At 37.9% G+C, this 15099-nt stretch overlaps 1 protein-coding gene across 1 annotated transcript in view; it reads left to right on the top strand.

Moving 5' to 3' along the window:
• The window catches only part of SCN7A (sodium voltage-gated channel alpha subunit 7), an 80510-nt gene continuing 74532 nt past the window's right edge, over positions 9122-15099 (top strand). Inside the window, exon 1 of the mRNA XM_021075288.1 lies at positions 9122-9607. Coding sequence (XP_020930947.1) covers positions 9598-9607 — 10 coding nt within the window. The 5' untranslated portion in view covers positions 9122-9597. The remainder of the gene's footprint in view (positions 9608-15099) is intronic.

Here is a 15099-nt window from a genome sequence, read left to right as displayed (position 1 = left end):
AGTGGGGATCAAGCTGGTGGAGAAATAGGACATGGAGCTCACATTCTCCCACAAGCACATCAAAAAAAAAAAAAAATCCACATGTAAAATGATTTTCATAGAACCTCTGTTGAACACTGGCAGAAGACCTCAGACTTCCAAAAAAGGGCAAGAAAACCTCCACATAACTGGGTAGAACAAAAGGGGAAAAAAGAAAGAGAAAAAAGAGAATAAATGAATCAGGATGGTCCCAGCTGTGAAAAGGAAAGGAATCCACACACCAGAAGGCCACCTAACAGGCATGGAGATCTGCCATAACAGAAGGGGAGCCTCAAAACCTTGAAGAAAAGCACAGCAGCTGGACTAAGGAATGCAAGGCAGAGAGAGAGCCATGCAGCTGACTGGAACCACAGCCCAGCATACCATAGCTGAGACACTTTGGCAGGGGCTGGATGCTGAGGCTCAGGCTACAGTGGTCAGTCTCAGGGAGAGGACCAGAGTTGGCTGTGTGGAAACAGCCTGAGGGAGCTAGAGAGTGATGCGCCTGGTCCTGCCAAAGAAGAAAGGTGCCATTTTTGAGGAGTGTGAGAGGAGGGAAGGTGGAACTCCCATAGGAACTTCCTTCTTTGCATACACATAAAGATTCAAGTGGAAGGGAACCTCTTGTGTGGGCTGCAGGGGCAGGTACAAACCACTGCACCATCTTGGACTCCAGAAGTAGGCACAGCTCAGCACCATTGAGATTCTCATGACCAGGCACCACCTGCCTCCCCAATCAACCCAGGTATTGCCACCACAGAAGCACCTGCAACTGAGCACTGCCCATTGCCCCCAGCTCCCTAAGGGTCACTGCCACTGCTGAGATCCCTAAAGTTCAGGCTGTTGCTCCCACCTACCCATGGGTGACCAGAAGCCAACCATTGCTTCCCCCTCCCTGAAGTACAGACAGGCCATGCACCTGCACACCTTATCAAAGGGCTGACAGTGTGGACACACTGAAGAAATAGAGAGCAAGGATCCAAACCAAAAGCAGCCCTAGTGACAAAAATAATAATAATACACAAGCTACTCAGGGATACTCCTGCGTATAAATGGCCCTCCAAAACTGTAGTAGATCATTGTTTTCCATAAACTCACAGAGTAGGAAAAACATAAGCAAAATGAAGAGGTACAAGAACCATTCTCAGTTAAAAGAAAAGGAGATTCCCCTGAAGGAGCTAACAATGAAACAGACCTCTGCAGTCTAATAAACACTGAGTTCAAAAAGAGGTAATGAAAATAATGAATTAAGAAAGGTTATCAGCAATAATGCATATTACTTTAAAAAGGATCTAGAAATTATGATAAAGAACTAAGAAAAATTAGAAAATGTATTTGCAGAGACAAAAGCTGAGCTAAAGGCATTGAACATCAGAATTAATAATGCAGAGGAATAAATAAGTGACTTGGAGGCTAGAAAGGTGGAAATCACCCACTCAGGACATCAGACAGAAAACCAAATCAAAATTTTAAAATGAAAGCAATATAAGAGATCTATGAGATAATATAAAGCATGCCAATCTACACATAATAGGGATTCCAGAAGGAGAAGAAAGAGAAAAGAGGATTGAAATAATATTTGAAGGAATTATGGCTTAAAACTTTACCAATGTAAAGAAGGAAACAGATATCCAGACACAGGAAGCACAGAAGACCCTAAACAAGATGAACCCAAACAGACTTACACCAAGACATATTATAATAAAAATGGCAAAAGTTAAAGATAAAGAAGAGATTCTAAAGGCAGCAAGAGAAAAACAAGAGTTAGTTACAAGGAAACTCCCATAAGACTATCAGCTGATTTCTCTACAAAACAGGCCAGAAGAGAGTGGCGAGATATATTCAAAGTTCCAAAAGAGAAAATTTTGCCTGGAATACTCCACCCAGCAAGATTGTCATTTAAAATAAAAGGAGAAATAAAGAATTTCTCAGACAAGCAAAAACTAAAAGAACACAGGAATACTAAACCTATCTTAAAAGAAATATTGAAATATCTCCTCTAATGGGAAAGAATTAAGAAGATATAGGATACTTTCACCTATCTGTGAAAGCAATGATAAATGCATCAAAGAGTAAAGGATAAACATGAAGATGTAAAAAAGGAGATCAGAACCAAAAAATGTAGGGAAGGAATGTAAGAAAATCTACACTCCTTTTTTTAGAAAGTGTATATAAATAGCCTATATGACTGTCAGTCTAAAGCAAGCATATATAGGAACGATTTAACATACTTGAAAAACAGGCCAACCACAAATCAAAAATAAAAATAGATTCACAAAACCAAAAGGAAAAGCATGAACGTAAAATAAAAGGAAATCATCAAAACACAAAAAAAGAACAAAAGAATGGAACAAAAAGAAATAGAATCAACTGGAAAACAAGGTTTAAAATAGCAATAAATACCTATCTTTCAACAATTACTTTAAATGTCAGTGGACTGAATGCTCCAATCAAATGACATAGAATGAAAGACTGAATTAAAAAAAAAAGCCTACAATATGTTGCCTACAAGAGACCCACTTAGGGCAAAGGACACACCTAGATTGAAAGTGAGAGGATGGAAAAAGACATATCATGCAATGGAAAGGATAAGAAAATGCAAATCACAATACTCATATCAGACAAAATAGACTTAAAACAAAGGCCATAAAAAAGATAAAGAAGGACACTATTAATGATAAAAATATCAATTCAAGAAGAGGATATTACACTTGTCAACATATATGCCCCTGATATATGAACACCTAAATACATAAAACAAATACTAATGAAAATAAAAGTAGAAATTGATGGCAATACAATAACAGTAGAAGACTTTAACACCCCACTCACTCAATAGACGGAAAATCAATAAGGTAACTGAGATCCCAAATTACACAATAGAACAGTTAGACCTAATTGATATTTTCAGGACGTTACATCCAAAAAACCCAGAATATACATTCTTTTGAAGTGCACATGGAATATTCTCTAGGATTAGCCACATATTGGGCAAAAAACTAACCTCAATAAATTTAAGGATATATTCGATTCCAGATATAAGTGATATCATATGGTATTTGTCTTTATGACTCTCTTCACTTAGTATGAGAGTCTCTAGTTCCATCTATGTTGCTGCAAATGGCATGATTTTATTCTTTTTTATGGCTAAATAGTATTCCATTGTGTATATATACCACCTCTTCTTAATCCAATCATCTGTCGATGGACATTTAGGTTGTTTCCATGTCTTGGCTATTGTGAATAGTGCCGCAGTGAACATATGAGTTCATGTCTTTTTCAAGGAAAGTTTTGTCTGGATATATGCCCAAGAGTGGGATTGCTGGGTCATATGTCAGTTCTATGTATAGTTTTCTGAGATGCCTCCATACTGTTTTCCATAGTGGTTGTACCAATTTACATTCCCACCAACAGTGAAGGAGGGTTCCCTTTGCTCCACATCCTCTCCAGCATTTGTTATTTGTGACTTATTGATACAGCACAAATGAACCTTTCCACAGAAAAGAAAATCATGGACATGGAGAAAAGGGCAGGGAGAGGGAGTGAGGTGGATTGGGAATTTGAGGTTAATAGACGCAAACTATTGCCTTTGGTATGGGTAAGCAATGAGATTCTACTATATAGCACTGGGAACCATGTCTAGTCACTTATGATGGAGCATGATAATGTGAGAAAAGAGAATGTATACATGTATGTATAACTGGATTACCTTGCTGTAGAGTAGAAAATTGACAGAACACTGTAAACCAGCTATACAGGAAAAAATAAAAATCATTATAAAAAATTTAAGAATATAGAAATTATTCCAAGCATTCATTTTCTATGATCATAATGGCATGAAACTAGAAATCAACCACAGGAAAAGAGAATAAACTGACTACATGGAGACTAAACAACATGCTACTAAAAAACTAAGGTCAATGAGGAAATAAAAAAGTAAATTAAAATTACCTTGAGACAAATGACAATGAAAATACAACCATACAAAACATGGGATGCTGCAAAAGCCATTCTTAAATGGAAGTTCATAGCAATACAAGCCTTCCTCAAAAATAAGAAATGAAAAGTGAGAAATCTCAATGGATTCTTCAGAAATACAAAAAAATAAGAGAATTATATAAACAATTATATACCAACAAATCCTACAATCTAGAAGAAGTGGACAACTTTCTGGAAACATATAGCCAACCAAAACTGAATCAAGAAGAAATAGATCAGTAGAATGAAAGAGACTGATCACTAGAAGTGAAATGAAATATGTAATGAAAAAACTCTACTAACAAAAGTCCAGGACCAGATGGTGTCACAGGCAAATTCTACCAAATATACAAAGAAGAATTTTTACCGATCCTTCTTAAACTCTTCTAAAAGATTGAAGAAGAAGGAACACTCCCAAAGACATTCAATGAAGCCACCATCACCCTAATACCAAAACCAGACAAAGATACTACCAAAAAGGAAAATTATAGGCAAGTATCTTTCATGAATATAGATGCAAAAATTCTCAACAAATTTTAGCAAGCCAAAATCCAACAACACTTTAAAAAGATATTCATGACCAACCCCGCCATGACCAAGTGGGGTTCATCCCCAGCTCACAAGGGTGGTTCAACATCAGCAAATCGGTGTAATATATGACATTAGCAAAAGTAAAGTCAAATACCACACAATCATCTCAATAAATGCAGAAGGAGCATTTGACAAAATTCAACATCCATTCATTATTGAAAAAAAAACTCTTACCACAAAGTGGGTAAAGAGGGAATGCATCTCAACATAATAAAAGCCATTTTATGACAAACTTATAGCCAATATCATATTCAACAGAGAAAAGCTGAAAACCTCCCTTCTAAAATCTGCAACAAGATAAATATTGCCCATTCTCACTACTCTTATTCAACATAGTAGTGGAAGTAGTAGCCACAGCAATCAGACAAAAATAAAAATAATAAAAGAAAAAGAAAGAAATGGTATCCAAATTGTAAAAGAAGAGGTAAAATTGTCACTCTATGCAGATGATATGATACTATGTTTAGAAAACTCTAATGACTTCACACAAAAACTGCTTGAACTGATCAACAAATTCAGCCAAGTGGCAAGATACAATATGAACATTTAGAAATCAGTTGCATTTTTGTATAATCACAATGAAATATGAGAAAGGGGATATAAAAAAACAATAATTTTTAAAGTCACACCAAAAAAAAAAAAAACCACCTAAGAATAAACCAGACCAAAGAAGTGAAAGACATATGCTGAGAACTATAAAAGATTAATCAGGGAAATTATAGCGGATTCAAAAAAATGGAAAGATATCCTATGCTCCTGGACCGAATGAATTAATATTATTAAAATGCCCATACTACCCAAAGCAATTATAGATTTAATGCAATCCCTATAAAACTACCCCTGAAATTTTTCATAGAACTAGAACAAATAATCCTAAAATTTATATGCAACCATTAAAGACACAGAATTGCCAAAGCAATCCTGAGGGAAAAAACAACACAGGAGGCAAAGCTCTCCCAGATTTCAGACAATATTAAAAAGCTATAGTAATCAAGGCAATCTGGTACTGATACAAAAACAGACAATCAATGGAACGGAAGAGAAAGCCCAGAAATAAACCCAGACATCTGTGGTCAATTAATCTTTGACAAAGGAGGCAAGAATATAAAATGGGAAAAAGGCAAGTCTCTTCAGCAAGTGGTGCTGTGAAAACTGGACAGTTGCATGTAAATCAGTGAAACTAGAACACACCCTCACACCATGAACAAAAATAAACTCAAAGTGCCTTAAAGACTTACGTATAAGACAAGACACCATCAAACTCCTAGAAGAGAACATAGACAAAACATTCTCTGACATAAACCATACAAATATTTCCTTAGATCAGTCTCCCAAGACAATAGAAATAAAAATAAACAAATGTGACCTAATCAAACTTACAAGCTTTTAACACAGCAAAGGAAACCATAAAAAAAAAAAAAAAGACAACTACCGAATGGGAGAAAACAATTGCAAACAGTGCGACTGACAAATGTTTCATCTCCAAAATATATATATATATTTACATAACAACCCAACAACAAAAAACCAACAACCCAATTGAAAAATGGGCAGAAAACCTAGACATTTTTCCAAAGAAGACATACAGATGGCCAGTAGGCTCATGAGAAAATGCTCAACATTGCTAATGATTAAAGGAATGCTTGGAGTTCCTGTCGTGGCACAGTGGTTAACGAATCTGACTAGGAACCATGAGGTTGCAGGTTCAATCCCTGGCCTTGCTCAGTGGGTTAAGGATCCAGCGTTGCCATGAGCTGTGGTGTAGGTCGCAGATGCGGCTTGGATCCCGCATTGCTGTGGTTCTGGCATAGGCCAGCAGCTACAGCTCTGATTGGACCCCTAACCTGAGAACCTCCATATGCCACAGAAGCAGCCCTAGGAAAAAAAAAAAGGAATGCTAATCAGAACTGCATCAATCAGTGTGATCATTTCTAGGTCCATTCACGTAGATGCAAATGGGATTATTTCATTCTTTTTTTATGACTGAGTAATATTCCATTGTATATATTACCACATCTTACATTTACCAAAGAGGAAATGTGGGGTGGGAAAAGTAAATTAGAGGGTTTGTATTGACATATATTCACTGCTACATATAAAATAAGTAACAGGGACCTATTGTATAGTACAAGGTAATCTACTCAATAGTATGTAATAATCTATATGGGAAAAGAATAAAAAAGAATGGATATATGTATATGTATAACTGATTTATTTTGCGGTACAGTTGAAACTAACACAACTTTCTAGGTCAACTATACTCCAATAAAATTTATTTTAAAAAAAAATCTATAACAAGGTACCACCTCACAGTGTTCAGAATGGCCATCATTAGTAAGTCTACAAATAACAAATTCTGGAGAGGGTGTGGAGAAAAGGGAACCCTCTTACACTTTTGGTGGGAATGTAAATTGGTGCAACCTCTATGAAAAACAGTATAGAGGTCCTCAGAGAACTAAAAATAGAACTACTATATGATCCAGCAATCCCACCTCTGGGTATATATCTGGACATCCTATAATTTAAAAATATACATGTACCCCTGTGTTGATATTCACACTATTCACAATAGCTAAGACAAAGAAACAACATAATGTCCATCAACATGAATGGATTAAGTTGAGGTAAATGTACACAATGGAATACTACTCAGCCATAAAAAAGAATGAAATAAGGCCTTTTGCAGCAACATGCATGCAACTAGAGATTATCATACTAAGTGAAGTAAGTCATAAAGAGAAAGACAAATATGGTATTATATCACTTCTATGTGGAATCTAAAATATAACGCAAAGGAACCTATCTACAAAACAGAAACAGACTCACGGACATAGAGAACAGACTTGTGGTTGCCAAGGGGGAGAGGGGACGGAGTGGGATGGATTGGGAGTTTGGAGTTAGTAAACGCAAACTATTACATTTAGAGTAATAAACCATAGGTCCTACTGTATAGCACAGGGAGCTATATCCAGTCTCCTGGGAAAAACCGTAATGGAAAATAATATTTTAAAAAGAATGTATATATGTGTATGATTGAGTCACTTTGCTATACAGCAGAAATTGGCTCAGCATTATAAATCAACTATACTTTAAAAAAAATAAAAATATAAATAAAGCGTGTGTTTGACTACAAAATAATAATTGTTAATTTTTAGGTATGATAACTGTATTGGGTTGTATTTTTTACAAGTCTTTATCATTCAGAAACATGCTGATGTATTTTTGGATAAAATGATACAATATCTGGACTACTTTCATTTATTTATTTATTTATTTATTTTTGTCTTTTCTAGGGCCGCACCCGTGGCATATGGAGGTTCCCAGGCTAGGGGTCTAATCAGAGCTGTAGCCACCAGCCTATGCCAGAACAGCAAGGCAGGATCCGAGCCACGTCTGCAACCTACACCACAGCTCACAGCAACGCTGGATCCTTAACCCACTGAGCAAGGGCAGGGATCGAACCCGCAACCTCATGGTTCCTAGTTGGATTTGTTAACCACTGAGCCATGACGGGAACTCCTGGACTACTTTTAAATTAATCCAAAGTGAGAGGGTAGGTAATGATAAAACAAAATTGGCCACGTGTTGACAATAGTTGAGGCTGAATGATAAGTACATGGGAGTTTATTATACTTTCTTTGTATTTTTGTATATATTTGAGATTTTTTCATAGCAAATGTATAAAACAAAATAAATTTAAATTCAACGAATTTTTTTCAAACAACATACAGGTAACAAGGCCTTTTCTATGAATCATGGATGAAGCATGCTGTTTCTGACATGGTTTGCATAGAACTAATATTAGCTTAGTTCCAGTTTATTTTTTTGCTCAGTGCCTTTAAATATAAAATGTGAGGCTCTTAAAAATATACATAATTTCTTTTCTCTTTTCCTCATTTCTATTACCTAAGATGTGTTGTAAGAATCATATTTTTAAGAAAACTTCATCATTTTTTAACAAGATTGTGTTATAAAATGAATGTTCTATAATGCAGCAGCATTTTCCAAACTTCCTTTGGGAAAGAGGTCTAACACTTCCTTCTTGCACACCCAAACTAAGCTGTTGCATAAATGTTCCTCCGTCCTTATGTCTCCAATCAGCAGAATGGGAAATAAATCTAGAGTGAGAAGCTAAGGTAGCTCCAACTCATTCTTTCCTAAACACCTACACACAGCTATACACACACACACCCCTACACACAGCTACACACACACACCCACACACACCTACAGCAATGTCCAGATTTGAATGTTACAGGCTGACAAGTGCCTCAAACAGGCTTTTTGAGGGCAGCTAGGCAAGGAGAGAGAGCAAGCAACTAGAGGTAAAGATTCGAGTTTACTGCCACCTTCTCCTCCTCTCCCTGTCCTGTCCCTTCTGTTCAGTCTCTTCCCCCACCTCCCAATTGCACCCCTGCTCTTCCTCTATTCTGTATTTCTTGGTGCCTTTGCAGCCCTCTTCCTCCTCCCTCTCCTCACCCACCCTGCTCCTCCCCCTCCCCTCTCTTCCCGACATCTGTTAGAGGGGACACCCACTGCAGCTGCTGTTTTCCAGCAGCAGCAGCAGCCTCAAGCTGACCATTTCTGGCAACATCACCCCGCCCACGCCAGATCTGAAGACAGAAGTCCGGCACCAGCCTGGGCATGAGGGGGGAGGAGAGGGTGGAGTGGTTGGGAGAAAGGAGGGAGGAGTAGGAAGGACTCAAAAACAGCTTCCAGCCAGCGGTGCTGTTCCACTGTGCATCTGGTCAGGAGGGATCTCTGTGTCAGCGGCTGGACTGCCGCCCCAGCGACTCTTTCTAGCTGACAATTTAGTAAGGTCCGTTTACTGCTGAACTGTCATGACCTGAATGGCTGGTGAGGGCAGATGCCAGCCTCTCATCACCTCCTAAGCAACCAGAACTCAGCAAACCGGAGATCCTGGAAGAAAGAGAAGCCCAGGAAGAGAAAGGGGTTCAAGAAGCGTGGCTTTTCAGGGGCTTTCCTTAGGTGCTGGTGGAGACCTTTCACATGGTAGCAAGTAAGTGCCTTTTTCTTGCTGAGTGCCCAGTCCTAGGATGGTGATAGGTGACATCTGCTGCCAGCCTTTCAGACTGTTTGCCCCACCTTATCATATACATCATTAGGGTCCTCAGTAGGAGATTAAGATTCTGGACCTGAATTAAGAGAGCTACTTCAGAGCAGCAGTGGTCTGTGAATGTTTGCTATGCACTGCATGTATGTGTGTGTGGTCAATTTTCTCATCCCACCAGGTGAGCCTCTGAAACCAAGATGCTCTGTTAGTGTTTCTTGAAACCCTATATGACTTTTAGATTTCATGATATAATGAAAAAACAGAAGGAATAAAAGCTTATACAGAATGGAGTATACTTCTAAGGAATCTTATCTCTTACTCCAAGTAACTTAGTGATTTCAAAATTGATGTTTTGCATGTAAGAATCGACAGGATAAAATTAGAGGCATAGATGTAATGGGAAGTGACATTCCCAGTCATTTAAACATTTTGGTATTGTTTGGATCAATAGGGTTTATTTTTTCTCATTTATTAGCTCTCTAATATGCATACCTTCTGAAGGTTTTCTTTTCTTTCCCCAATACATTATTTTTTTTCTACTGTACAGCATGGTGACCCAGTTACACACACATGTATAAATTCTTCATTCTCACATTATCATTTTCCATCATAAGTGACTAGACATAGTTCTCAGTGCTACACAGCAAGATCTCATTGCTAATCCATTTTCTTTTAAAAGTGATGGTGAAGTGTACATTGTGACTCTGGTTATATGTTACTTTCCAATACTTAAGCTATCCATGTAAGCAGAACAAATGATGACTACATGTGGAATGACACACTGATGGACTCCTTTTATTAATGGAAATGATAGAGTCAAGTGTCTATATTGGCCAGAAAAATCTCTTGAAAAGGGAAGGAGTTTGGCTGATGATTTTTGTGGATATTTTTATTCCTGGCTATCATTCAGGAGAGTAGTTTATAGCAAAATAGAAGGAAGCTAGGTCTGGTAATAAAGAGTGCTGAGCACCAAACCTGCTGTGACTAACCCTAAGTAAAGTTTCTATAATCCAGCCTCTAGTTTTACAAGTAAAGAAGATAAAGCCCTCGAGTAATAATTTGATGAGGTTATGGGCTAATCAATGATGCGCTGAAAGTCCAATGAAGAAGACCTTCAACTTAGAATGATAAAAATTGATTTTTGCTCTTGTGAAATTGAAGTTGTTTAATTTTTTATTAAACTTTATTTTTCTTATTTGTAAATTACACACAAAAACTTACATATCCTGATAAGGAGAAAATGACAGATATTACATGAAGGAGTTTATGAAAGTAATACCATATGTAACTGTTGCTTATCTAAGAAATTGTGCTGCATTTTTTATCCACTTCACTCTGTAGCTCTCATTTAAAGTCCAGTTCAAAATAAGAGTAAAAGGGCCTTGACAGCCCTCACTAGAATGCACTAGAGGAAATGAAGTTCAAAGCCAGTACAGTTCAAAGTGTATTCTAACCTGTGAGCTTCCATCATCACAAAATTGAATATTCTCAAAATATACTTTACCCTATTCCTCTTTTTAGTTTTAAATTTTGTTTTAGCTATATGCTCTTACTTTCTTGGTATGAAACCATGCAGTATATTGGATATCACTGAATTTATTTGATCCACCAATTAGCATAGGAGAAATTGAAGTTTAGGCATAAACGCACTACCCATAACTGCTGGGATTTATTAAAATTCTGCACTGAGGGACAGATATGGTGAGCTCCTTTTTTTTAACCACCAATGTGTTTAAAACAATAGGAGAAAAACTTGAAATTGGGTATAGTTTCAGAAAGAGGAACCAATAGATTTGAAATGACAAGGGTAAGCCCCAGGATCTGTTGCTGTGTTATCAGTCTACCCTGGAGAGGGGGATGTAGAGCTAAGCACCTGGGAGCCAGACATACTGTCTCAGACTCCTGTGGGAGAGGTTCTGGGAGGGTAGCTGATTTACACTCCCACTAATTTTGCCCAGTTAGGATGAATACAGGTCTTAAAGCACACTGAAAATGGAAACAACAGTATTGTGCTCATCCCCTCACTTAGGGAAGAAATATCCTAATATGCCCCAGCCCTGGATCTCATGATAACAATCTATAACACAGCAAGGGTACTCAGAAACTGACCCATAATCTAAACCTACCACCATAGACTCTTTCTTGAAAGCTCATGGTTGGAGATATTAGCATAAAAGAGACATTCTTTCTTCCTGGGAGTCTGGTCCCCTGTTTCCACTAACCATATCATGATTGGCCCGTTGTGAAAGGCTATCTGTAAACTCTGCCCACCCTGAATAGCTAGCTATCAGCAATGCAGTCACCCACCATCATAGGACACTAACTTGTATATACAGATCTCATTTTTCCCTGAGTTGGTCCCCTTCTTATCTATTAGTGTGAAATAATCAAGGCCATGTAAGTAAGGTCTCACCTCTGCAAAACTGAAAAAGGGAACCTTTAAGGCTGAAGAGAAAGTTTTCATCAGAAGGCTTCTAAGGATGTTTTTTAGCAGATTGTGTCACCCAGCTGGGATCCTGATTTGCATGTATTTGTTCATTTGTTGCTATTTATAAACCAGGCTTCTTCTGGTTATACTCAGCGCTGATGGGGGACCCCCATTTGTCTGGCTAACAAGGATCCCTGTTGTATACATAGAATTTCTGACTCGAATGGCACAGTTTGCTGCTGATTGAGGACAGCCAGTTCTGTGGACAGTTTTGATTGTGGTGATAGCCAGGTGCCAACTGACTCTATCAGCATCAAACAGGAGCTTGACAAAAATACTGAAGCTAGGGTCCCACCCAGGGAAATTTTGATTTTGAAAGTCCAGGGCATTTGGTTTTATACTAGAACATGAGAGGATGCAGATTTGGGGGCCATAGACTCTGGTTAAATATATGGTGTTGAGTGGAATATACTTTCCGTTCTGCTATAAATGCCAGAGTGAGGCTTCCCATCCAAGCCTTTCACTTTATGAGTTCTCCCAGAGGCTGAATGGTCTAAGAACATAATTATAGGCTATTTGGCTCTGGTCCATATCTGGACTCACCCTAATATGTTTCAAGGCTCCTCTCTAACCATTCTCAAATTTGAGAAGGAGCTGGTGTCTGTGTATTTGATTCCACATTTGAAAAGCTAGAATAGTTTCAGGGGTATGAGTAGATCCTAGAAAAGCAGACCAACTCTTTCAGAGTGGTCTGGCCTAAGCCAGACCTGGCAGGGCCCTAAGCCAGTTCTAAAAGGGTTCTAGAGTTCCAGTGAATGTGCTAGTTCTGGAAAAAAAAATTTTAATTTTCTGTACCACAGACTCAGTGATCTAAAACCATAGGCCAAAAGGTCTCAGAATTACTGACGAGACTGATGAGTATAGAAATTACATGCATAACAAGCTCTTCTTTGTATTATTCTAGCAGGGGCAAGAATAAATTAAATGGCTTATGGCCAGATTCTTCTGGTCAAATGTCTGACTGACTAGGGTCACAAGAACAGGTTGTTCTGGAAAAATACTAGCCTTTCTCCAACATGCTTGTTTTGGTATACTGGATAGGCACAGCTTAGAAGTTATTATCATATCCATAGAAACAAGGGACCCTGCTAGTAAACCATGAGATTGCCATAGAGAAGCTCAAGTGGGCATAGTTAAAACCCAGTCAGCTTTCCTTCATGTTCCTGGAACCCTTCCCTGCCTCCATTGCCAGTGCTAATGACTCACCATGGTGAGACTTCATCTCCCACAGACACTTGCTGTCCTGCATCCCCTCAAGGCATTCAAACATCCACTGACCTTTCCTTGAGCTCATTCTTCTAAATGACTGTGAAAGGAGACCAGGTGCTAAGATCTTGTCACATGACACCCTTGTCCAGGGTTCTCTTCAGTGTAAGTCATACTACTCTCGAATGTGTGACGTGAACTCCTCTTCCCTGGAAAAATGACACTTGCAAAGTCCTCAGTGAACCATCACTGGAGTTAAAGTTTGGGAGGAGTTCAGTTCTCAAAAGAGAACATTTATTTGGGGAAAGACATCATGTGTCCCTTTGGATCTTTTCTGATACTTGCTTATTTACAAGGCTGTCTTCCTAGTTTTTGAATCCAAAAAAAACCTTGAATACAAAATTCTAAAGAAATCAGATAAAAACAAAATGACAATGTGCACGTATGTCTTTGAGAAAATTACACATTTACAGTTTTCCTCAGCAAGATGAAATATTCTAGGAATGTTTTGGTTGAAGTTGTCGGAGTGAGAGAGTTGAGCTGAGAATTAAGGGGATATATTGAAGCCAAAATAGGCTGATCTGGTTGCAGAACACAGCTGCAGGCAGAAACCAGGCCCAGGGACAAAGGAAAAAAAGTCAGTTTAGCCAGGTAAGATAAACTGTATGCCAGAAGGAAGTAAAAGTGTAGGAGTCAGATAATCAAAGCTAAAGTGAAAAATAATCCAAAAGCCAGAAAACCAGGTAGGTTGGTCAAAGGGAACAAACAGCTGCAAAATTCCAGGTGTTATTCAGGTCAATCTGTCCTTTATTCCCAAGCTTTCAGTGTGTAAACTTTCCATTTCTGGATTTTGGTAATACGTATGCATGGTAAATTATGTTCAAGTAGTATAGAAATACTAACCAGAAAGCAACATAACCTTCTAGCACCTTTTCAGTCCCTCTTCATAGCTATAGCAGTTTACTTCCTTTCAGAGAGAAAACAATGTGGCATGTGCTCACATATGTGCCACTGTCTATATAATCCTCATAAAACATTTTATTCAGAGCTGTTCTCTGAATGCGGTGTAAGCTGTTTTCAACATGTTTTTCACTAAATGATGTAACTGGGGAATCTTTCCATACAAACACAGACATATCTGACTCATTCATTATTACTAACTAGTATTCCATGATAGCAGCACACTAGAATTGATGATGTTAGCTCCTTAGGTTGGATACTTTGATTTTTTTTTTTCTGGTATTTGAAATTTAAAGTGTGTTGTGATTAACATCTCTGCAAACATGACTTATTAAACTTCGGCAAAATATTCATAGTCAATTTAATTGCTGGGTGAAAGAGCTCCTGCAACTTTATTTTAGGAAGTATTTTCAAGCAATCCTTCAGAACAAAATGCATTTATTTTCACTCTCACCTGAACTGTGAAAGCTGGCCCATTACTTCTATATCTTGGCCTGCCAAAGATTGCATCCATTGAGAAGAGTCTCGATTGTATCTCTAGAGCTTTACTGTTAAAAGTATTGATTGTTTTCTTCTTATCCATATCTTTCAAAATTTCATGAGCTTCAATCATCTTCCTTTATGTTTCCTAAAAGACAAGATAATATTTTTGTATCCTCCACAAGAAAAAAAGCAATGCACTTAATATCATTTGAATTCTAAACACTGGAGAAGAAAAAAATGATAGAGAGCAGTCAAGGGAAAGGCTTTGCATCAGAGAATTTAGTTGTAAGTCATCCTAGGA

This window comes from Sus scrofa, chromosome 15 (genome assembly GCF_000003025.6).
Source record: "Sus scrofa isolate TJ Tabasco breed Duroc chromosome 15, Sscrofa11.1, whole genome shotgun sequence".
Taxonomy (NCBI): Eukaryota; Metazoa; Chordata; class Mammalia; order Artiodactyla; family Suidae; genus Sus; species Sus scrofa.
The sequence above is the reverse complement of the archived record's forward strand: the minus strand, read 5'-3'. Positions and strand labels throughout refer to the sequence as shown.